Source organism: Leuciscus leuciscus, assembly GCF_965113295.1.
Source record: "Leuciscus leuciscus genome assembly, chromosome: 6".
Taxonomy (NCBI): Eukaryota; Metazoa; Chordata; class Actinopteri; order Cypriniformes; family Leuciscidae; genus Leuciscus; species Leuciscus leuciscus.
The window spans coordinates 16,730,291-16,754,502 of record NC_138730.1 but is presented as its reverse complement, the minus strand read 5'-3'; the positions used below and the strand labels follow the sequence as shown (position 1 = coordinate 16,754,502).

Below are 24,212 nucleotides of genomic sequence, written 5' to 3'. Positions count from 1 at the left end.
CGGTAGCATAATGAGGGCCCCTACATGCAAACCGAAGCATTGAGAACTTTGTAAGTGTACAGACAGTTTAATAAGAAGATACTTTATAAAGACAGTACATTACGCGTTTGCAGGCAGGCGTCATCTTGGAAAACAATCTCGACTAATCGAGTCACGAACGCCGTACTAAGTGAGCTGGTCGATAGGAATTACGTTTGTGAAATCTAACGTAGCACGGCGTTCGTGACTCGAGGGAACGATCGACTGAGTAACCATGTGTTAATTACCCTAGGTTCATTTTTCACCGGAATTGTCCTTTAAGCCAGTTGCACACTGTACGATTTATTTTCGTCCTTTACGATTGTTGCTTGTCAGACTGTAGGCCTACGAACATGATCATCGCTGTAAGCCATGTTACACTGTAAGATCTCGGTTCTCATTAATGTCAGACTGTACGAAAATAAAGACGCGTTAAAAACGGACGCCAGCAAGAAAACTTGTCCGGAGTTTTACATCATCGATCAATGACGCGTCCGGTGATGTGAGCTGCGTTACATGCGGGATTGAAATGGTGGCTACAAAGAAATCTCTAACGTTAATTTTGGTTACGACTTGTCTTGAAAAACGGTCGTCGTAGGAGAAGTCACACTGCAGGACTGAGTCTAATCTTCTGACACTGCCAGATTTTCGTCGGAGGTCAAATTCTATCGGAACGGTCATTAATCTGCTGTCGGCGAACATGTCAAACTGACGTTCAAAGACTTCAGATTTTAGCCTAGGATCAGAGGATTCTTTTAGGATTTGCACAATTTGTCTCAGACGGCCAAATCGCGGCCAAAATCGTGTGCACCTGGCTTTAGTCCTGAACGAACGAACAACTTCTGAACCCAGAATAGTAATTTAAAGCTGCATCATTCCTCTGTTTTCAAAACAGACTAAGGGCCCTATCATACACCCAGCGCAATCGGCCTACGAATCGCAACCAGCCCGACGCAGTTTTCATTTTCACGTCCTGCACCATGTTGTTTAAATAGTAAATGCATTTGTGCCCATCTGTGCGCCCATGGGCGTGCTGGTCTGAGAACAAGGTGTGTTCAGGCGCATTGTTGGCGCATTGCTATTTTGAGGTAACTGAAATAGACTGAGCCATTGACCAACTGAAACCTGTTCTAAAGTCAATGGCGCAATATATATATATTTTTGTTTAAAGAGCACATTATTAATATGCGCATATAGGCGGGTCCATGATGCACGTACACTTTGTCCCGTATATGTTCTGCTTGCACGCTTTATCCTCGCGCACGAGCAGATCCGTTTCCTCGCTAGAGAAGCGTTAAATTTTTCCGTTTGCAAATTCTGCCATGTAAATAGCGAATCCGCCATAGCACGAGCGCAATTGGCTTTTAAAGGGAATGGGAGATGAGACTCTGATTGGTTTATTGCACGTTATGCCCAAAACACACCCATTACTCATTAAGAGAATAGGGACAACCCTTTTAGACCAAGCGCCGGGCGCGCCGACCATTTTTCCCTCCATTAAACTAGCAAAAGTGGATTCAGACACGACCTAACTGCACTTGAGCCGTGCGCTTTAGACCATGCGCTTAGATCGTTAAAACAGGGCCCCTAATTATTGTGGTCAGATCAATTAAGATAACAGCCCTATTAATTATTATAGGAATGACTTTATCTTGCAAACACTTTTCCTACTGTTTTTCACATTCTAGTGCTTCCCTTCAAGATGGACAGGCCTACATCAGCATTTATACAGTCGCTTTTGCAATAATTCATGCTATAATGACCCATCACTCTTAGCGGCGCATCGTATCTGCAAACATTTGTGCATTCAACAGCGATGTGAAACTTGTCAGTCATCTGGGGCGCATTAATGCGACGGCTGCTTTAACAGTCCCGACGCGTGTGTACATTTGCATGACTGACAGGCGCAGCGCGGTCATGGTCAATGATGCGTGACCTCCTGCTGTGACGGGCATAATTACACCTGTACGCGTCCTGTACACCTCTGACATGCTCTTCACACTGACCACAAAAATAATGCATTTCATTTGAATAGGCCATACGCTCTGTGTTGACTTCATACTGCTGCGTTTCTTGTGGGATTTCAAGATGCCGTTTTACTAGATCTGAAACCTGGCACAAGACATCGGATCTGTCTACGCATCCCATCTGGTCATCTTAAATATTCCAGTTTTGATAAATGTGAGAACGCTAGATCAAAACTGCAGGATCACAGTGCTTATTAATTGTCATTTGTACGTTTTAACAAACAAATTGTTTATTGTTCATGTTAAAACATTTCAAGTCAATCTCACAATCAAGTACAATCATTTGCAACATTGATCTTCTGTGTAACGGTTTCTGCAGTGCGCAACTTTCTTATCTTAAGAAGATAGATAGATAGATAGATAGATAGATAGATAGATAGATAGATAGATAGATAGATAGATAGATAGATAGATAGATAGATAGATAGATAGAGTGTCAGTGGGGACAATAAAATCTAAATAGTCAATAATACACAGGACATTATTGGATTTGATAATTATTTAAAGCAAGACACTACAGGCAAAAAAAGCATTTTGTGATTTTAAGGTTTTTTCATAACTTCTCTTCACATACTAGTGTGTTTACTAAGTGTTTATTTTGTATTTTTTATATTGCACTTTATCTATTTGCATTTGCATCTATTTGACTTAAATAAATCTTAGATACATCTCCACTTCAGTAGCACTTACATCAAATGTCACAGATGTTTCCCATCTATATTCTGTAGTTTTTACTGAGGGGTTTGTTCTTGTATCATTTTCCTGATTTTAACATTTCATTTCTAAAAGCATTTTTTTTTTTTTTTTTTTTTTTGCCAGTTGATAGTATTTTCTGATTTATGAAGTTTCGAAAAGAGAAATCCCAAATCCCCTCTGTAAAACGCTTTAACTCTAATATGTCAACAAAACAAAACAAAATAAAAAAATAACTTTGAACCTGGCTTTATCGAATATTCAGATTTCTTTCCTGAAAATTTATGTAAATGAATGCATATTTAATTAGATAAAGCCTCATTTGCATATTTGAACTATATTTTATAAAACGTAGGCTACATATATATATATATATATATATATATATATATATATTTTTTTTTTTTTACCTATTTACCTGGGTGTCTTGCCTTAAATACAACATTACTTTCTTAGGGTACGTTTACACGACAACGATGTATGATGTACTAAAACATTTTCAAAACCTAAAAAGTTTTTCCTTTGCGTTTTTGAAAAGTTTCATGTACAGACCACAACGTTGTCAAAATGATCTCCATTCACACGGATCCCCATAAACGACTAAAAACGCTGTATTCTGCTGCCAGGCCACTAGTTGGCGATGTTACTTTGTAAAGAAAAACTATGCGTTTTTGTAGTTTACACGGAGACGATAACGGTATAGTTTTCAAAAGCCGTTTTCAAAAGTTGACATTTTCTGGCCCGCAAAACGCCATTGTCATGTAAATGATTGGTCAAAATGCATAAAAAGTTTTCCGTTTTAAATTGAAAACGGTGTTGTGTAAACGGCCCCTTAGAGCACATTTGTGGTTTCATTACGAATTGTTTATCACTTTACGTTATTCCAAATTTGTAAAAATGGTCCTCATAATCAAAATTAATAAAATAAAAAAATAAAAAAAACGTCACAAACCACTCCCTCAAGCCACCTGTCATTTAGAAACCACGTTTCACAGTCAAATCAATTAACAGCAACATAGTTTCGGCCCAGATCCGGCCCACATTTGGGCCGTGGGGAATCCGTGTGTGCCAGATGTGGGCCGGATCTGGGCCAACACCATGTTGCTGGATTAAATGAAGTTGCACCGTTTTGTTCTCTCATTGAATTATGGACTTTACATTTACATTGACTTTAGCACACATTTTGTTGCAAGCGGATCCTCGTCACTCCAGAGCTCTTGGATCCGCCATCCTTTTTCTTTTTTCTTTCACTGTATAAAACCAAGATCTCCCAGTGATACTCAATAAATTGCTGATAAGGATTTCTGAAATATGAATGTGTACAGATTGCTGGAATGCTTTTCATACCTTAAAAAAACAAAACAATGAATGTGCAAAAGAATAGGTTTAAGCATCAGTTCTCCATGAATCGCCCTCTCCCAGCCAATCCAACACGTAAAAGCTCCATCCACATGGCAACAGGAATTAGCCAGTGATCGGTTTGAGGCAGTTTGAGATCTTTGGAAGGCTCTGGTAAGAGTCACGTGTTCTGCGAGTGGGGAAACGCTGTGGTCGCCGTGTGATTTCTCGGTAACGGCGGAGGACTCCAGTCCGGCTGGTAGAAATGGATGTTGAATGTCCGAGCCCAGTTTGCAAAGACCCGCTTCTCTGTGATGAAGCGATGGTGGCTGCCTCGACGGCCTCGCTCGTGGGAGATGTACATGGCACATTCGTCCGGGCCCGTGGGCTCGTAGTAGTGATACGGGACAGAGTGGTGCTGAGACTCCCTGGACACAATGAGAGAGGAGATTAAAATGGGGACAGTGTCATTGTATTTCTCCATTCCCCAATTAATCCTGAGCTAGATATTTGTTTTCAAGGCAATTAACCTGATTTGGTTCAGAGTACAGCGTGCTTTAAGGGGAATAAATAGATTTTATGTAATACATTAAGGTTGGAAAATGGCTGGGGGAAAGGTCATGCCTCAGCGGGGAATCACAATGAATCATTTAATTTTCGGCTTTGGGTTTTCCCTGTAGCTCTGGTACACAGCAGGGACTGCCGTGGCAATATTGCAGACTATGCAGGGAGAAAATCAATCAGACACATATAGAAAGATCTGATCTTTGACCACATCTGCGATTCACGATATAATTTAAACTGAGATTTTGAAACACTGTAAACAATGAAACATTATGACGGAAAAAAAAAGCCTAGTTGATCTGTGACCTATTTCTCATAGGGGTGCATGATACATTGCAAGTTTTTATTTATCATATAGGCCAATATTGGATATTTAATATACTATATTTTCTATATTTTTACATTTAGATTACATTTGTCGTCACCTAATAATTACTCAAAGATAATCTTTAAAAACACTAATAATTTAATAACAAGTGTTAAATGTAATATTTAAATATACATTTTATAAATTGCACATTACAAAGTCATGATGCATAAATTCGCTTGTAGCATTTAACTATTAATTTTAGTTTTAAGAGTTTTATACATTAGACATTTTTGTTTTACTTAGACAAAATACTATAGAATTTTTAAATCTGCCTTTTTTTGTGGCTGTAACATGAAAATAAATATAAATGTCTTGTCTTATATTAGATAGAATTGTAATATCAGTGCATGATTATTTCTAGGTCAATAATAAAATAAACAAATTTGTGGCATTAATCTTGTGACAAAAAATCATTTGACTAGATGGTCAGATGTTCTTTAAACATTCAAAAGGTTGTGGCCAGTAAGACTTTATTTATTTATTTATTTATTTCATACTTTTATTCAGCAAGGATGCATTAAATTGATCAAACATTAGAAAAATGACCTTTTTTATATTGTTACATTACATTGTTACACTTTCTATTCAGCAAAGAATCCTGAAAAAAAATGATCATGGTTTCCACAAAAATAATAAGCACCAAAATCTATTTTCAACATTGATAATAATAAGAAATCTTTCTTGAGCACCAAATCAGCATATTAGAATGATTTCAGATGATGTAATGATGCTTTGCCATCACATGAAATAAATTATATATAAAAATATATATATTAAAATATAAAACTATTATTTAAAATGTTAATAATAGTTCATAATATTACTGTTTTTACTGTATTTCTGATCAAATACATGCAGCCTTGATAAGCATACAAGACTTATTTCAAAAACATTGAAAAATCATAAAAACTTTTGAACGGTATAAATCAGAAAAATGCAAAAGAAAAACATTTTCACAAGTGGACTCAGACTTTTAGATTTCACTGTACACCAAAACCCCCAAAACAATGCATTGAAATATGACTTACCTACAGAAATCTGGAGGCACCATGCCATAAACATTGATTCTGTCACAAAGCTCTAAGGCAATAGTCATTGTGAACCAGCCTGTGCTTAACCAAGAGTTAGAGATCCTCCTGAAAAGAGAAACAGAGAGAGAGAGAGAGAGAGAGAGACTGTTTGCTGAAAACAATACAATGAATACCAAACTGCGAGGTGTGCAGTGTTTAACATTCCAGAAGACATTTCTGTTAGAAATTCCGCGCACGCAACCCTAAGATTTTGTTGCGTTTAGAGTGCCGTCCAGCTGTCAGGATCATTTCTGCAACTGAACATTATCATCAACTGTTCATCAGTTCTGCCAACCTGCCGTCTGACATGAAACCCCTGGTGAATCTTTGACAAATAACACATTAATAAAGGAAAACAAAGCATTAGTGAACAACAGCCCGGACGTGATTGATTAGAAGCCTCTGATTACTGTTAAATTACTTCCGATAACAGAGTCTGTTTGTAACACTGTAACACTGTAACACTGTCTGGCAAATGCAATGTAAATAATCTCTTGTGCATACGCTGGAATATACAGTGGAATTAACATCTAAACCTCTGCACAGTTATGTATGGAAGCTTGTTTCCGCCACAGAATAAAAAATAAAAAAGGTAATTGCGACTTTTTATCTCGCAATTCTGACTTGCATGATATAAAGTCGCAAATCCAAAAGATTTATAAAGTCAGAATTGTGAGGGAAAAATTCTGTCGCAATTCTGACTTTCCGATATGAGATATAAAGTCGCAATTGTGTAATATAAAGTTGCAATTGCGTGTTATAAAGTCAGAATTGTGAGATATAAACTTGCATTTCTGAGGAAAAAAGTCCTCAGACTTTTTTTCCTTAGAATTGGACTTTATAACTCGAAATTGCGAGTTTATATCTCACAATTCTGAGAAAAGATGTCAGAATTGCGAGATATAAACTCGCAATTGCGTGTTATAAAGTCAGAATTGTGAGTTTATTTATCGCAATTGTGTGTTTATATCTTGCAATTCTGACTTTATAACACGCAATTCTGACTTTATATCTCACAATTCTGAGAAATAAAGTCAGAATTGCAAGATGTAAACTCGCAATTTGTGAGATAAAAAGTCATCTTTTTAAATGTTTTTTTTTTCTGTGGCGAAAACAAGCTTCCATAGTTATGGGCTCTTCACAAAGAACGTGACTTTGCATTCCACAGCCATGCTTTCCTTTTATTCATAATTCATGATTTCGCATGATATGGAATTCCAAAAACACAGCGCTCAAGATAAAGAAAATACATTTTTAAAAAGCGTGTCTCAAAACTTTTTAAAATTCTACTGCTATACCTCTCACATTTTTAATGGCCGGTTCACTCACAACATGTTTTTTTATGTCTGTGTGTGTGCTAGACAAGTGTTTCCCAACCCTGTTCCTGGAGGCACACCAACAGCGCACAGTTCGGATGTCTCCCTTATCTGACCCGTATATATTTCAGGTCTTGGAGTCTCTACTAACGAGCTTATGACTTGAATCAGGTGTGTTTGATTAGGAAGAGTTAAAAAATATGTGTGTGCCTGTGTCAAGCTAAACGCACTTAAGAATCTCGCTGTAAATAGGAGGTTATCTGGGTTCTTTTTGCCCACTGTTTTATGAAAACTGTGAATTCATACTACACTTTTCACTTTTCCCTGAGTATGCAGGGAAGTATATTTGGATGCAGCCAAACACTAATTTGTTTATGAATGAATCAGAGTTTTTGAACAAATTGGCTGAATAAAAAATTCAGTCACTCCCTTATACATTCACTAATCACAACCTTCTACCGATACAGACTTAACTCTTTTGCCGCCATTGACAGAAATTTCTGGCTTACCGTGTTTTCACTGTTATATGGTAGGGGGTGCTATGACACATCTTCTGAAAGATCAAAAGACATGTGAAGAAGCAGCAGAAACAAGCGATATTATCAGGGGGGCAGGGTTTCATAAAATATTGAAACTTCCCCCGGCGCCGCCATTGATTAGCAGACCATCACCTGCTGTTAGCATTCCATTGACTCCCATTCATTTTGGCGTCACTTTGACAGCGAATAACTTTACATCTGAGGCGTTTAAAGACTCCATTTGTCCATTATTTATTTCTAAAGAAACACGAAAATGTATAAAAGGCTCCATTACCTTGCATCTTACGTTATGGCCCCGTAGAAGCAGTTTTTGTAAAAATAGGCTAACGATTGCGTCATAACCACGCGACTCTCTGTCGCACAGTAGAGAGATTACCGTATGGACAGGAGGAGAAGCTCGCGGGCAATCGGGGAGACGTGGAGGCAAAATGACAAAGTAATTAATCAGAATACTTAGCAAAAGTTTCTCCTGCTCCAAGCTCATGGACACCTCCTACTCACACTCTCCGTCTCTGCAAGTTTCGGAAGGGAATGATTCAGATTTCTCTTGGCACAGCTACTAGAAGACAGACGGGTTGCTCACGTCACATCTACGTCGTCAAGCTCAGTTTGAGTCTGCGCAGTACGCTCGACCATCAGGAAGTGAGTGCTTCTAATTGACTTCACTTCTCTCCGTTGAATCCAATGGGGTCGCTGTGTCCAGTTTATATACTGTCTATGGATATTATATGTAAGCAGAGGCATATGTAAAATAACGTGATCATCAACATTAAACAGCATATAAATCAAAACTGCCTAATGTTACTGAATGAAATGTCGATCCTGGATGAGCTATAGGACTGTGAAGCTTTAGTTCAGTTGATGGACCCGATCTACCATCTATGATTTGATTATCGTTCTGACTCCCATCTGGATGTATTATTTATATTTTTATTATTTTATTTATATGTATATTAAAAATGCATTTTCTCAGCATGATTTTAAAAAAAAGAATGCATGAATCTAGAATAAAACAGTTTTTTTTTGTTCTTGTTTTCCCTCTCTGTCTCCTTGGCTACTCATTATGTGCTCTTTTGTTGCTATAGTTATTCTTTTTTGCCACCTGTATCTCATTAAGTTTCACTGTATATTTAAGCCCTGTGTTTCAGTTACTCCTGGTCTGTTCTCTGTTCTCGTTGACACTAAGGGGCCGTTTACATGACAACGTTTGGAAACATATCTATGCATTTTGCCCGTTCATTTACACGAAAATGGCGTTTTGCGGACCTGAAATCACAAACCTTTGAAAACGGGTTTCAAAGTGCCAGTTTTTGGAAACAATACCATTATCGTGTCTGTGTGTAAACTACAAAAGCGTGAATTAGTGAAACCGGTGACGTCATGTGCATGCGTGTTACGTGTTCAGTCTATAGGCTCGTAGTGTTTCTTCACAAAGTGACATCGCCACCTACTGGCCTGGCAGCAGAATACAGCGTTTTTAATCATTTACGCGGAACCGTGTGAACGGGGATCGTTTTGACAACGTTATCTGTACACGAAAAACACAAAGGACAAACGTTTCCGTTTTTAATACATCGTACTAACCACAAGTGTGGTTTTCGTTACTTATGTTTGCTCTTGTGATCTCCTCTGTGTTTTGTTTAGTTTAATAACACATTTCAGTCACGTTCCCACAAATTAATATCTCGTAGCCACGCCATATTATCACATTCCCGCGAGTTAATGTCTCATGACCACGACAAAACTAAGTGAACCAAACATGTCCCGGTCGCTGTGGTTATGGAGGTGGAAGAACATAAAATGAAAATCATTATCTGTAATGGATGTGTAGATTTTCTGTCATTTCAGCTGTACTTGAATTGCAAATAGAGGATGTCTGACTCATTATTAAAAAAATATGTATGTTAGTTGAAGGTCGGTTCGCTTATAGTCTCAGGAAAATATCCAAGTATAAAGATGGCCCCGAAGACATAAACATATCGTGTCATTTGAGGGTTAAATTAAATCAATAACTGAATTTACTACTATATGTGTGCTAGTTTCTTTCAACGATTTTTCAGAAGAAACAAATGATTTCTGGAATGCACACGGGGATACGCCACTGAGATTTGATTAGGATGATAATGCCTGACAATGTTTAGTACATGAAGAGCACTTACAGAAATGTGTGTGGTACAGTATTACGTGGGAAAATTCATAAATTCAAAGTGGCAGAGGGATGACCGCAACCTCTGCATTTTAAGTATCCAAAAAAATTCAAGTGTGAGTTTGTATTTTACCCATTAAGTCACTACAAAAATAAGTTACCAAACATAATATTCAACATTCAATATCCAGCAAATGCTATCCAGATATCATGGAAACATATTACTTAGATTTATGCTCAGAATCCCCGTGAACACATTTTGACTGGTTGTTTAGAAGCCAATGTGACCAGATGCAGGAGAAAACAACAGAAGAAGAGACAAACGAACTGCTAAGTCGTGGAAAAACTAAATGCCAAAACACATTGGGCTGTGTTTGTGCCACAGGGCTGTCTGTCACTGCCAGGCCAGAGAGCAAAGACACTGCGTCCCGACTGCCAAGTGTTCCTGCAAGACTATTTACATGACCTACAGTACCATGCACGAATTATAGCACCATCAGCCTGAATTACGTTAAAAGTAGTCTTGGGGTCTAACTGTAAGAACAGTTTCAGAAGGACCGAGCAGATTGAAGCTCTCAGGGCCCTATGATTCTTTAATAAAGCAATAAGCCATTAGACGCCATGAGTTACAGTGATTTTACCGCGGGCAATGTGAGTCCACAACCCTGATACAGTCCCCCTAATAGATCTGCAGATCTCTGACAGTGTTTCCTGAATATACAGTGCCAAAAAGATGCACGACCAGTGTAGTCTGATTACAGAAATAATGGCAAGCTGATTCTTTATAGTGAAACACAAGCATTCAGCGCAAACATTATCCGATTCCTAATCGAATTAGTCTCATGAAGGGGTTATTTGTAGTGAATTACATACATACAGTTTATAACTTTGTTGCATTGTCTTGTGAGACTTAAATCAAGTCTGATTGCTCATCCGACAGCATGCAGTTAAAAATCCACAGTATTATTTCATAAAACAAACTAATGAATGAAATATGTTACCAATTATTTGTTATATTTAGTATTGTTGTATATGTAGGGCCAATGATTGAATTGCAATTATTATGCCTCTAAAAAGACTGAAAAGTCTTTAAAAAAAAATATTTGTAAACACACCTTTGGCAAGAGCTCTTAATATAAATATTAAAATATTCCTTGAAGTGGAAAGTCCCAGATGCAAATCCTACTGTGTTAGGCACTGCTCATTGAATATTAATAATGTTACATGACTGGAACTTGGTAGCCTGGGTTTCCCCATGCTGCCTTGTGCGCAGCGCGATTTTATTCACGCTGCTAGGCAGCCTGGATTCCATGGACCAGATTTTCGCCTCAACGAGGGGACCAATCACAGAACGGGGAGGGAGCAGCAAGACGATGACGACGTCTATGCGACACACCGAAGCAGTTTGTTTATATCCATATCTTCTACCCTCATGTTTGTCTTGCACAAACGGCAATAGTCGCTGAACGCCATCGCGTACACATAAATCTCTGACCCATCGTCTTCTTCCTCGTCGAATTTCTGTCGCTCTACATACGTCATCTGGTATAATTGAAACGATTGGCTATGAGCTACGTACAGGCGCATTTGATAGACATTCGTAGCGCCCAATAAACGGCTCTGGGCATTCATAAACCACGCCTCAAATACGAGAAAATGAACATGTGGTTCCCAGACCTCGTCTGACGTTAGCCAGGCTAGGAACTTGGTGCTTTTTAAAAAAAATTATTCCTGGTTATTGTTTGTGTTTAATTATCTTTTTTTGCATTTTAAGACAGTGTCTTAGTTTCTGTTTCTTAAAGTAACTTTTGATAGACCAGCTCTTTGAAATTCTCTATATGCAAACAAACCCAGGAAAACACTGATCAAACCAATAAATGAACCGCGGCCGTCCTTCTCCAGTCCACGTCTGACATCTAACAGATTTTTTCTTTAGTGTGGTTGATTCAGCAATCTTTTGTCTTCAACGCTTTTCATTTGCCACTTTGGAGAATAACACCAAAGAAACAGATACAAGATGAAAGAAAGACACACTTTTACGTCTGCAATATGACTGCTGTGGTAATAAGGGACAGAAGCCTCAAAACGCTCCTGGATCATTCTAAGCCAGTTCATCAATGGTAATATTTGCATTTCTTTCTAACGAGCCTCCAAAGAGTTTTAAGGAGAACTGCACTCTGTAAAAAGAAGAAGAGTTTTTGCGATAAAACCCCACACTGAAAGACATTCACTAATGAGAGCATCAGGATGAGATATAACCATAACAATATTAGTGTTAGTTTGAAGAACCAGAATAAAACCAGGACCTATATTCTGTAAATTTACACTCTTAAAAATAAAGGTTCCAGAAGGGTTTTCACAGTGATGCCATAGAAAAACCATTTTGGGTTGCCAAAGAACCTTTCAGTGAACAGTTCTTAAAAGAACCAGAACCTTTTTCCACTTTAAAGAACTTTGTTGTGTATTTGTAAAGATTCCATGGATGTTAAAGGTTCTTCATAGAACCAAGAAAGGACTTTGTACAAAATTACAATCATAACAAATTCATGTTCTGTGGGCAAAAATGACTATATCCAGCTCCATTCGCTCACAGACTAATCTCCTTTTTTTGCTTTGATTAAGTGGAGATTTTGGCTTAATGTTCAAATCTAGAATCCCACACAAACTAATTTCCCATGTGATCCTGGAGTTGAAAGAGGAAAAGAGGTTGGTCTTCTCAGAGAGCAGTAAATGTGGAATAATAAGGGCCTCTGCAGACTCAATTCTAGGACACTTATCTTTCCCTTATAACACCTTTTTTAAATAAAAAAAATAGGTCACAAAAAATTAGGGCATACCACATTCATAGTATTGGCAGGTTGATGAAAACGTCTGTCATTGCACACATCTAAATGCACGCTTTCGGTTAATCATGTCCTGAAGACCCATTTCAGTTCAGAAATGGGTTTGAAAATATTTAGCTTTATTCAATGTAACATCAAAGTAGTCACATATTTAAGCTTATTTTCTTGATCGTATCATTACAGATACTAAATTGGCCTCGTAGCAAATAATACAATTTCAAATTGACTCTGCACAGCGTAATAAAGTGCCTATTACCTGTCTTTGCCGGTCTCTCTCTTGAATAGCTCATCAAACTGGAGCATTTTCTGCCAGGAGATGATGTAGACCTTGAGTTTGGGCAGCACTTGGTTCATAAGCCGCAGGTTGTTATAAACCAGCCCTTTCCCGTCACGTCGCATGTAACTACTGGGTCCCCAGAAGATGAAGACCGTGTCCTGACTGGAGTTGAGGAGTTCATGGCGGCTGCGCAGGACTCTCTGCATGCTGGAGTGAGCGATGACCCTCAGGCTCGTGCGGTGACCCACGTCCGCCCCGTAGCCGCGGGCTGTAGGCGCATCATTCATTCGGATGACGCACTCCGCCTGATCGATCTCTTTTCCACGACCCCCACCGGTTAGATGGCCTGAACTGGTGACAAGCGCGCAGCTCTTGCAGTGCATCTTCAGAGGCTGTAAGGAAGAGAGAGCGAAAAGATAAGTTTATGCAAGCATAAAATTGTACTCAATATTTCATACCGAGTCTATAATACATGCAGTGGTCATTTAAATAATGTATTCGTATAGCAAATGGGATCACCAGTGTAGCAGTTCAAGGCAAACAAGATCAACCTCAATGCCTTATTGGTGTTTCATCAACTACACTTTCATGGATCAGGGGTTTTTATTGAGACGAAGAGATGAACTTTAATTTTTTTAACTCAATTGCCTTTAATTTAGAGCTGTTTTACCCAGACTTTTATTCTGAAGGCAAAACAATATAGACAAAAGCACTGTTTTTCCTTGATTTTTTTCACTTTATTCCTGCTCTAGCTGCATTATAACATTGGTATGTTTGCATGTGTCTTGACACTATTAACCTCTATAAGGGCTGGGAAATCCAGAGAGAGCGCGTTTGAATTTGCTGTAGTATTAATACGAATGTAATATACAATTTAACAGCGAGAATGACGTCTACATTCATATAGTGTTTGCGTGTCTTGACAGTTACAAATAAATCCAAAATTAGCTCATGGAGCGAACTTGCCGCTCGACACAGAGGAAACTCTGACCAATAAGAGGACAGTTGTACTCACATGTGACTTGCATAAACACATTTTGGTAAGCTTTGAAAGGTTGCCTTGTGAAAGTAAACCGAACCAAGTAGAAAATGCAACATTGTAACAAATTAAGTCCCTGTTTCGGAACAAAACAAATGATCTATAGGTGTGAAAACGCCCTAAGGTCATTAAATGATGACTGTGACTATATTAACATGCAATATCATTGACAAAAAAAAAAGACTAAATGTCGTTAAAAAAAATGTAAACTTTACAAAAATCTTTCTTTATCTTTGTCAAAAAAAAGAGGTATCAAGACATTACAGACTGCTACAAGCCTCTACTACAAGCTTTCATGAGCGAACGAATGTTAAAGGGATAGATCATCCAAAAGTTAAAGTCATGTTTGGAACGACATGAAGGTGAGTAAAGGATGATGACGGAAGTGAATTGGTGTTGCATGTTTGGTGATAGTAGACAGATTAACTTGAGTGAGAGTGTATAAACTGTGTTTTCAGAGAATTTATTTTAGCGAGCAGTTCATTTCCACAAGGCTCAAAAGATGAAGAAACATTCACATATGACTGAACAACGGTTTCATTTAGTCTCCAGACCTTGATTTGGTACTCTCAGTCATGGGTCAGGTAGAATGCACCGAGAATCAAAGGATGCTCCAACTTAGAAGATCTATTCAGGAAAAAATGTCCCGGTTTCAAAGATATTGTTGACATTTTGCCCTGCAATTTTTCTTCAGGATGTGTTTATTCACAACATCTTGTTGTTAAGATATAATTGAAGCGGTTGGTAATTCAGACCTCCTCCAGACCTTGAAAAGTTTTAAAAACCCTCCAGCTTCTCCAGCACATCTCCACATTCATTCCACATACGTTTACACTGCGTGTCTGTCCATCCTCTGATGGAGGATGAATGTCCATTCATTCCATGAATTATTCCCAGCCAATATAAAAGCAACATTGGTATTCTTATAGTAATAAGGGCACAGTCCCTCCAGCCCTATCCTTGGAGGATAAAAGGTTTCAGGAATAAACGCCCATCTCCGCTTCTCAAGGAAGTGTCGCATTTACGGTGAATTTCTTCTTGCACGTCCTCTGTCACCCTTTTTAAATCAATAATATGCAAAGAGCGCAGCCAGCGCTGCGTAATTTGTCCTGGATGAAGGCATCTGCTGTGAGAGAAATAATAATAACAAATGGCGCCATGTATTCTGCAGGCAATGCTGCAGCATTTGCATGTGTCTTCTCTTGGCATCCATTGCTCTCTAGGTAATGAAACTCAGCCGCAGGTCAGAGAAGACACAGGTGCTGCTCCACTGACATAATGTTTAATGAGTTCAATCCTTGTGGGCCGCATGAGATTCCCGTGTCGCCCCAAAACCCTTAATTTAACTGCTGAAAAACGTCCTGGTAACGTCGATACTCGCACAGGAGACTCAAGTTCTGTCCCATCCAGATGTGGCATTAGTGAGGGTTAAACGAAAACAACAGCAGTCACTGTCCGACAAATCTTAACATATGGGCATTTAAAGCTGCCCTGGGAAAACAACAAGAACAACAAAATCGATTTGTGGGCATATCCACTCAAATCTATCTGTTTTTGTATTCTAAACAGTACAAAAACACATTGAATATAAACCTGATCCAAACCACATTTATACATGGGTAACACTTTACAATAAGGTTCATTAGTTAATGTATTAACTAACATGAACTAACAAAGAGCAATACATTTGTTACAGTATTTATTAATCTTTGTTAATGTTAGTTAATAAAAATCCAGCTGTTCATTGTTTGTTCATGTTAGTTCACGGTGCATTAACTAATGTTAAAGGAACACTCCACTGTTTTTTTTAAATAGGGCTTATTCACCTTCTTTCCCACATTTAGATAGGTGGGCAAATGCATTTTTGTCTCAGTGCATGCATTGTTTTAGTTTGACAGGGTCGGCGTGAGCTTAGCTTAGCATAATGAATGGAATCCTTTGTTGCCAGCTAGCATGTCCTGAATAAAAGTGATATAAAAATAAAAAAAACCCCTACCTAATTACTTCTTGTGGCCTGCGTATTCATAACAAGTACAAATAGTGATGCAGATTAACACTAGGCCATTTCCTAGGCAGATATTGACTTATATATTAAGGACTATATTAGGGGGAAGCACAGGCGAAGCACTGCTACTTGGGCGTGATATCTCTGCGCCCAAGTAGCAGTGCTTCGCCTGTGCTTCCCCCTAATATAGTCCCAAGTCAAAATCTGCATAGGAAATCGCCTAGTGTTAATCTGCATCGCTATTTGTACTCATTGTGAATACGCAGGCCACAAGAAGTAATTAGGTAGGGTTTTTTTTTTTTATATATCACTTTTACTCAGGACATGCTAGCTGGCAACAAAGGATTCCATTCATTATGCTAAGCTAAGCTAGCGCCAACCCTGTCAAACTAAAACAATGCATGCACTGAGACAAAAATGCATTTGCCCACCTATCTAAATGTAGGAAAGAAGGTGAATAAGCCCTATTTAAAAAAACGGTGGAGTGTTCCTTTAACAAATACAACCTTTGATTTTAATAATGTATTTGTCAGGACTCTGGTTTGATCTTCAGCCTTTCTGCTGTGTTTGTCTTGTGTCTTGATTGTCAGTTCACCTCACTCTACAATCACAGCTGAATCCCATCCTAATCAGTGCTCTCACTCTCATTACTCACACACCTGTTTTCCATTTTTTGCACTGATTTTCTCCACTACCAGAGCCCGTCTACGGAGAGCCTGTCCACTCCCTATTAAGCCCTATTGTACCGAATTTTGGTTGTAGTACCACCAGAGTTCCACTGGGGGCGCTCGCCATGAGTGCAAAATGAATGGGAGTCAATGGGGCTAGACGGCTAAATTTGTCTCTTTCACCCGATTGCCGTTGAGAAATCTCAGATGTGATTGTAGATTTTGCAAGTTCAACATGGGTTTTAGGTCGAAAGTTGAATGAACGAGTACTTATGTCGTTTTGATTTCTTACAGGTTGAGTTGTTGTTGCCCATAACACGCTAGCATTCTGCTAATGACGTCAGCATTCTGACGTCATTGACATTTTGAAAGACTTTTTTAAATCAAATAAGTGACTCTAAAAAATCTAACACCCAGCAATGTGTAATTTCTTTGCATCTCCTTTCGAATACAACATTCAAATTACTAGACAAAAAATTATATCCTGAGAAAAGTGGATTTTGAGGGGTATACCGCCATTGACCTCCATTCATTCTGCACTCGTCCTGTGAGCGCCCTCATATGGAATCAGAGTGGAACTGCAACCAGTTCAGAAGCCGGAAGTGTAGTGAGAGTGAAACTTCTCGCCATATTAGACATTCTCTGCCACTACTTATGCTTCACTCTTTCTTTGGTTCTCTGTCAGTGTGTCTTGGTGTCCGTCCGCTTCACCACTGCCCCCTTGCCCGAAAGTCTTGTTTTGGTTGCTTCTAAACCTTTAACGCCTTGTCTGATTATTTAATCCTGTTTTGTTGTTTATTTGCCTAGTTCCTGTTCCCTATCTCGACTCAGCTTGCTCACCCGGTTTTTGACCCCCCCTGCTTTCGTCCTGGACTATTGCCTTGGCTTCTTCCTTGAAACTGTTGGTCCGGTACTGGTTTTGACCCCAGCCTGTCCATTGGATTTCGCCTCTGACTCACCCTCGTACTTGGTGGCTCGGCTACCAATTATTTTATGTTTTGTATTGTTTTTGGCTCTTTTGGACAATAAATCCTATTCTCAATTGATCTGCTCTTGGGTTCCTGTTCCTGCACCTCCCTAACAGTATTAGTAAATGTTGAAATTAATTTGAACTAAGATTACTAAATGCCGTATATTGTTCATGTTAACTAAGGTAGTTGATAATGTTAGCTAATGAACCTTATTGTAAAGTGTTACCTATACATGGTTTGCCATCGGTTTAAAACCTTTTTTTTTTTGGAAAATCAAAAATGCTCCGTCTGAAATTTGTTCATAAAACATAATTGTGTTCTTGAAAATGGAGGTTTTTGAAAATGATGGTGCATATTTAGTCATGTGGCTATAGGGGCATGTTCCTGATATGTGCTATTTGCTTTTACAGTGTTGCTAAAGATAAATGTTACTCTGTACAAACATTATATTGCATTTCTGCAAAGATATCAGAAGATGTATACTCCAAATTGTTGTCCTGTGGAAAAACATGAGTGCGACCTGAACGCACTAGTAAGTGATGGGGATGTCTTGCTAATAGTATAAAATGACAGTGCCAGATGAATAGCATGAAAACGTTATGTCTGGTCTACAATCTCTGTGAACCTTCATCAGTGTGGACAATAAACTTTTTGAAAACACTTGAAAGTGCAAGTGTGGACAAAGAGTGTTTTGAAATGGAAACGCTTTTTTCAAATGTATCCAGATTAAGGTAGATGTAACCTCAGTCTAAACTGTCTCATATTTTCAGATCATTTGGGATGTCATTTGTAGCTTGTCCAAAGTTCATTTAAATGACTTGTACCCCATTCACCATGCAGTGAATAGTGAATGAGTGACTGAGTCAGCAGTTCTAAACAGATGAATGCATAATATGTCATCCATATTGACTCATGCGGGGTCATGATTTTCCATCTTCTCTTTCCACAATGACAGCTATTCGCAGTTTTATGAGAAAGTTTCTTGGCATGCTGCTGACGCTTACATCATTGCTGTAGTAACCACTGTAAATACAACACATATCGATTACAATGTCAGAACTAACGGATCAGATTTCATCACTTGCAAAATGACAAAGTGTAGAGAGGCGATCCTAAAGATCGATTTGAAACGCAAATTGGATTGGTGTGCAATGTGAACGAAATCCCTCAGTGTTTTCTGCAGTGCTTCAGCTTTTACTTCACACATGAGGAAATGTCACTGGAAAATGTCACTATCAGATTGATAGCCATCTGAGAAGCAGATGACAAGAGTAATCTTACAAAATGACACATAAATGCTACCCTGGCATGACGACTTGAGAATTGAAGCATTTTGTGTAATTTTATGAAAGGTTAGCTATGATTTTGAGTGCTATACTGTGATAAAATTTTACAAGAATAAAAAATAAATAAATTTAGCTTTTGATATTTGCTTGAATATTAGCATTAGCTATTTGCAGCATTAATACAAATTCAAAAATCATGTCAAATTCAGCTGCCATCTACAAGATAGACATTTTTTGCAATGTCATTGCATCTCCAGAAGTGCTGGGGGCAAAATGTGCTCCTGCTAAAAAGTTAATGCTGTCTTGTATCTTGAGAGAAATGTTTACTATACATTTCACTGTTATCTAAGCACATGGCAATCGGATATGCTTGTGAATTATGGTTTATGTAATTAGTCAATTATTTAAAGTCCCCCTGAAGTTAATAATTATATCCCTTTAAACTTTAAACATCTTTAAACATCTTTGATCACCAAAATGACACATTTAAAAAAAAATGTCCCTTCATGCCTTAAAATAGCTTGAACGTAACTCTACACCCTTGCTTCATTTAGTAAATGAGTAACCATTCATATGCAAATGAGTCCCGCCTCCACTCACTCACACGAGCGCAGAGATCCACTTTTTGACGACCACACGTTGACCTGATTGGTTACAAGGTAGTTTGTGACGTCAGAAACACCAGCGATCTTGAACCTAGTTTTTGGTTCACTGCAGTTTAAAAGAGAAAATACTTAGCAATGGTGTTGACTTATGAATTTGCACATGGTTTGTCTTAAAGCATATTAAAAACACCACATAGACATATAAACAACATTTAAAACTTGATTTTCACCACAGGGGGACTTTAAGAGCTTGTGCTTGTGGTCTGTAGATGTGCACAAAACAGAGGAGTCGTTTGATAACTTGATGAACTGGTTTAATGTGTGATGTCTCGTAGCATCCGAACACCCCACCATGTCCATTTGCAGACATCCGGCTCCCATACATATATGAATATGTGCAACACACACATATTCTATATCTTTCTTTGGGTTGGAGGTAATTTCCTGAAACCGTGGCCAGTTTGTCAAACCCACAGGTTGTCTCCATGCGTATCGTCTGCCCAGGCTCCAGAGGTGAAAGGCATCTGGCAGATTTGTCATGGCTTATCTTTCATTTTTGTCTGAGTGTGAACAAAACAGCCTGAACATTAGTCTCAACTCTCGGTGTGAGCTGGGATGGTATGGTACCATGGGGATCACAGACCTGGTGCGTCGAGACAGTAAATGTTGCGCTGGATAATGCCATCCCTGGGTGTGTTGCGCAGGTTGAGCAAGGCTGCATGAATGTCAAAACCATCACATGCACACTTTTCAAGGAGATGCTTTGCAGACCTGACACCACACTCCACCATTGGCTAAAAGGTTAATGTGCTATTGCATTTGAAAATAATGAACCCTCTAAACTACACCCTACACCCTGAAGCTAACAAATAGTGTTAACAAAAGCAAATGTAAATGAAAAACGCATTTGCTTAAAGTCCTCCTGTGGTGAAAATCCAGCTTTTAATGTTGTTTATAGGTCAATGTGCTGTTGTTAATATGACAAACCATGTGCAAATTCATGTCAACACCATTGCGTAATATTTTCTCTTTAAAACTGCAGTGAACCAAAGACAGTCTCAAAAACGCGGTTTGAAATCGCTGGTGTTTCTGACGACACAAACTACCATGTAACCAATCCGGATATTGTGTGTATCGTCAACAAATGGATCTCTGATTCAGTGTGAGTAAGTGGAGGTGGGGGTAATTTGATACGCGTATACTAAATGAGGCAAGGTTGTAGAGTTACATTCAAGCTATGTAAGGCATGCAGGGTTTTTTTCATTTTTTTTCAAGGAAAAAACTTTTAAATATGTAATTTTGGTGATCAAAGTCGAGTTTTAAGGGATACAATTATTGACTACATGGGGACTTTAAGCAACCATGCCATTTTAGATTTCTTTCAAAAGTGATTGATCTCTTTTATTGTGACTTGCGTTTTACAGGATTTGTACCAAAGCGCTCCGCATCACAAGTGCAATGATGTACGTACCAGGTGAGCAACTGAGCAAGTTTACCACTTCAGAAAAGCCGTGCATATGGAGCTGATTATGTGATGCAAATGTAAATGTATTAAAGGGATACTTCAGGATTTAGCATTAAGCTTTGTATTAGTAGAAAACCTGTAGTATTTTCGAATTACCATGCTTTCCACCCTCATATCCCCCTGAGATGAGAGATTTATGTATTTTTTGTCTGGAAAAAATCCTCAGATGACGCAAAAATAGTAATTTTGCGTCATCGGAGGATTTTTTGGCCAGAGGCTAAAGACTACAGCCAGTAGTAGGGGCTGTCCCGCATGTTTTCAACCCGCCCATAGAGGGTGGGATCTCACTCACAGAATGTACACATAGTGTCAGCCGTCTTTCTTTGGAAGCTAAGCTAGCAGGCTCTTGTTCTGTGGAGAAAGCTGAGTAGTAGGAGAAAGCTGAGTAGTAGGGGTTACCATCCTCTTTTTCCTGGACATGTCCGGCCGTCGAGATCGTCCAAAATGTCCGGGATTCGGCTTTTGCTTTCTGCAGTCGCCATTCATTGTTTACACGCACACCTTTTGTTTCAATCTAACTGAATTCATTCCGATTGGTGAATCTGAATGTAGTGTTTACATGAACGCTAAACAAGTGATCGGTTGATGTGCGTTTTAAAAATTGCTAAGAAAATTCCTGCTCCTCCGTGAGAGATAGGAGACCGGAGCGTCTCAGTAATCACGCCACCGGCCTCGCGCCGTTCTCCCGCGGCCGTCAGTCTCGTCCTGCTCGCCACAGTAAACATAATGAATAGCGACTGTAGAACGCAAAAGCCGAATCCCGGACATTTTGGGCAATCTCGAAATCCCGGGCAGACTCGTCACGGAGACTCACTAGTAGCCTAGCCTTGTTGTTTTCAAGTGCGCCTCTTACCTGTAGGTGTGGCTTGGGAGTGGCCTCGTAGGGCAGCGAAGCAAGTGCATTCTGGGAGTTGTTGTCTTTCATCCACATAAGCCAAAAATACATTTTATGGCTTTTCTCAGTCGAGAAAGCTCCAAATTCAAAAATAATTTCACATTTCTTCTACATAAATGACCTATTTTAAATACATATTCATCTTTCCAGAGGTGAAGTATGCCTTTAAGTTTGCACTATGATGAATGTGCAATGATGACTTCATCACAATGATGAAGTGACATTTCACTCATAGTTACCACAACAGATTACTGAACGCAATCAAATATTAGAGTCACTGTCACTTGATGGTGGATCTGGTGAAGAAACTGTCAGCGATCAAAATATTGATTTTGAAGATGTTGAAAATGATAGTTTGAGAATATGTTTGAGATGGCGAATATGAGCCAGATGCTGAATGAATTGGGAAATGAGCTCTGACGAGGACAGTGATGATGGTGTAAAATATCTGCTCAAACGGAACCCTTCCAAGCTCCAAAAGGTAACAAAATATGCTTTTTTTTTACTCTCCTGTGATTGTTATTCTAATATCTGGGGAGTTTTATATTACTGCGACAGGTAGAGATCCATCCGTGTAAGATATATAGATTATCGTTATGTAATGATGATTGATGAAACATTCATGCATTAAGGGTTAATCAATAATCTAGATATGTCCGAGCACTGCCAACAAGACAACAATTCCAGATCTCCAGATTTTCCATTGAGAATGCGTTTACCTGAATGTGAGTTTGATGAATAGTGCACTGTAAAAAAAGATTTTTTGGTGAAGTAAATACTACTGAAAAAAAAACAATGTAATTTACATGAAAAAGTTAGTTCAGGCAAGAATGAAAAAAACTAAGTAAATTCCATATCAGTACTTAATTCAAGCGAGTAGAAATGAAAGCGTAAATATCAACTCAATAAAATTAAGTAAAAATTACTCAACTTTTCTGATACTGGGGTTCCCATCATGCACTGGACCTTGAATAATTAATTAGGTTCATTTTTCACTGGTTTCCAGCTGTATTTACACTGTTTTATCATTGCTTTTGTTGTCAGGATTAGTAACTTGCCATTTTGTGACATTTCGAGTAAATTTTCTGCTCAAAATGACACATTCAAACACAAAAACAATCCATCAAATGTTACCGTCATTGTGTATTGTCTACCAAGTATTGAGGTCTTTGCATTCACATGATGCTTAACATCTGACATGATGTAGTATAAATTACTAAGATAATCTAAGTAAAGCACATACTATAAATGACTGGTATAATTCAATATTATTGTTCGAGTGAAATGTAATGCAAAGGAAATTTCAACTAAATCGATAATAATCAACCTTTTACTAGCTTTTACTAAAAAGTTGCCTAGCTTTTTTTAAGTAAATGTCACTCCAATTTTTTTTCAGAGAAAAGAAACATTAAGTAAGTAAGTTGGGTCAATTTTGATGTCATGTTTATTTTAACACCCCAACAATATATCTAATATAATCTGACCAAGGCTTCTGTTTGGCAAGCTTTCTTTGTTCAGACAGCTTTCTTAATTGAGATTCCATGATGTTTAGTCAGTGCTTCATGGAACCCAAGGAAGATAATTAAAAATGAAGGCGAAAAGACACAGGGAGGGAGGGAAGGAGGGAGTAATTAGTCTCAGTGTACATGCTGCAGGCAAATCTCGAATTAAAAAAATAGATATCTCTTTCAAATCAGGCCAGAGAGAGGAAATAAAACTGCATTTGCATTGTGGGAGGAAGTGGCTCTGGGGCATCATCGATTAAAGGCCCTGCCGAGATCGCTGACTCTATGCAAAGCACTCTGCTGACCCGAACGGCCCACGGTGCACATGATATACGGAGCTAACAAAGGAGACTCGATGGGGCGCACCAGCCTTAGCGAAACGAGCGGCAATTAGCCAAATCCCATTGGCGTCCCATCATCACCCTGCTGAAGGTCCAAGCTGCATGTTCCTGCATGCTCTTAATTAGACAAAAGCTTTTCTTTTTTCCCACAATGCCACTAAAAAAAGAAGT

The 24,212-nt window shown here is 38.6% G+C and overlaps 1 protein-coding gene across 1 annotated transcript in view; it reads right to left on the bottom strand.

The window, feature by feature from the left end:
* Window positions 1–3,124: 3,124 nt before the first annotated feature.
* The window catches only part of st6galnac5a (ST6 (alpha-N-acetyl-neuraminyl-2,3-beta-galactosyl-1,3)-N-acetylgalactosaminide alpha-2,6-sialyltransferase 5a), a 41,364-nt gene continuing 20,276 nt past the window's right edge, over window positions 3,125–24,212 (bottom strand). Inside the window, exons 3-5 of the mRNA XM_082174085.1 lie at window positions 13,181–13,593; window positions 6,039–6,146; window positions 3,125–4,504 (exon numbers count right to left, since the gene is read on the bottom strand). Of these exons, the coding sequence (XP_082030211.1) occupies window positions 4,258–4,504; window positions 6,039–6,146; window positions 13,181–13,593 (768 nt within the window). The 3' untranslated portion in view covers window positions 3,125–4,257. The remainder of the gene's footprint in view (window positions 4,505–6,038; window positions 6,147–13,180; window positions 13,594–24,212) is intronic.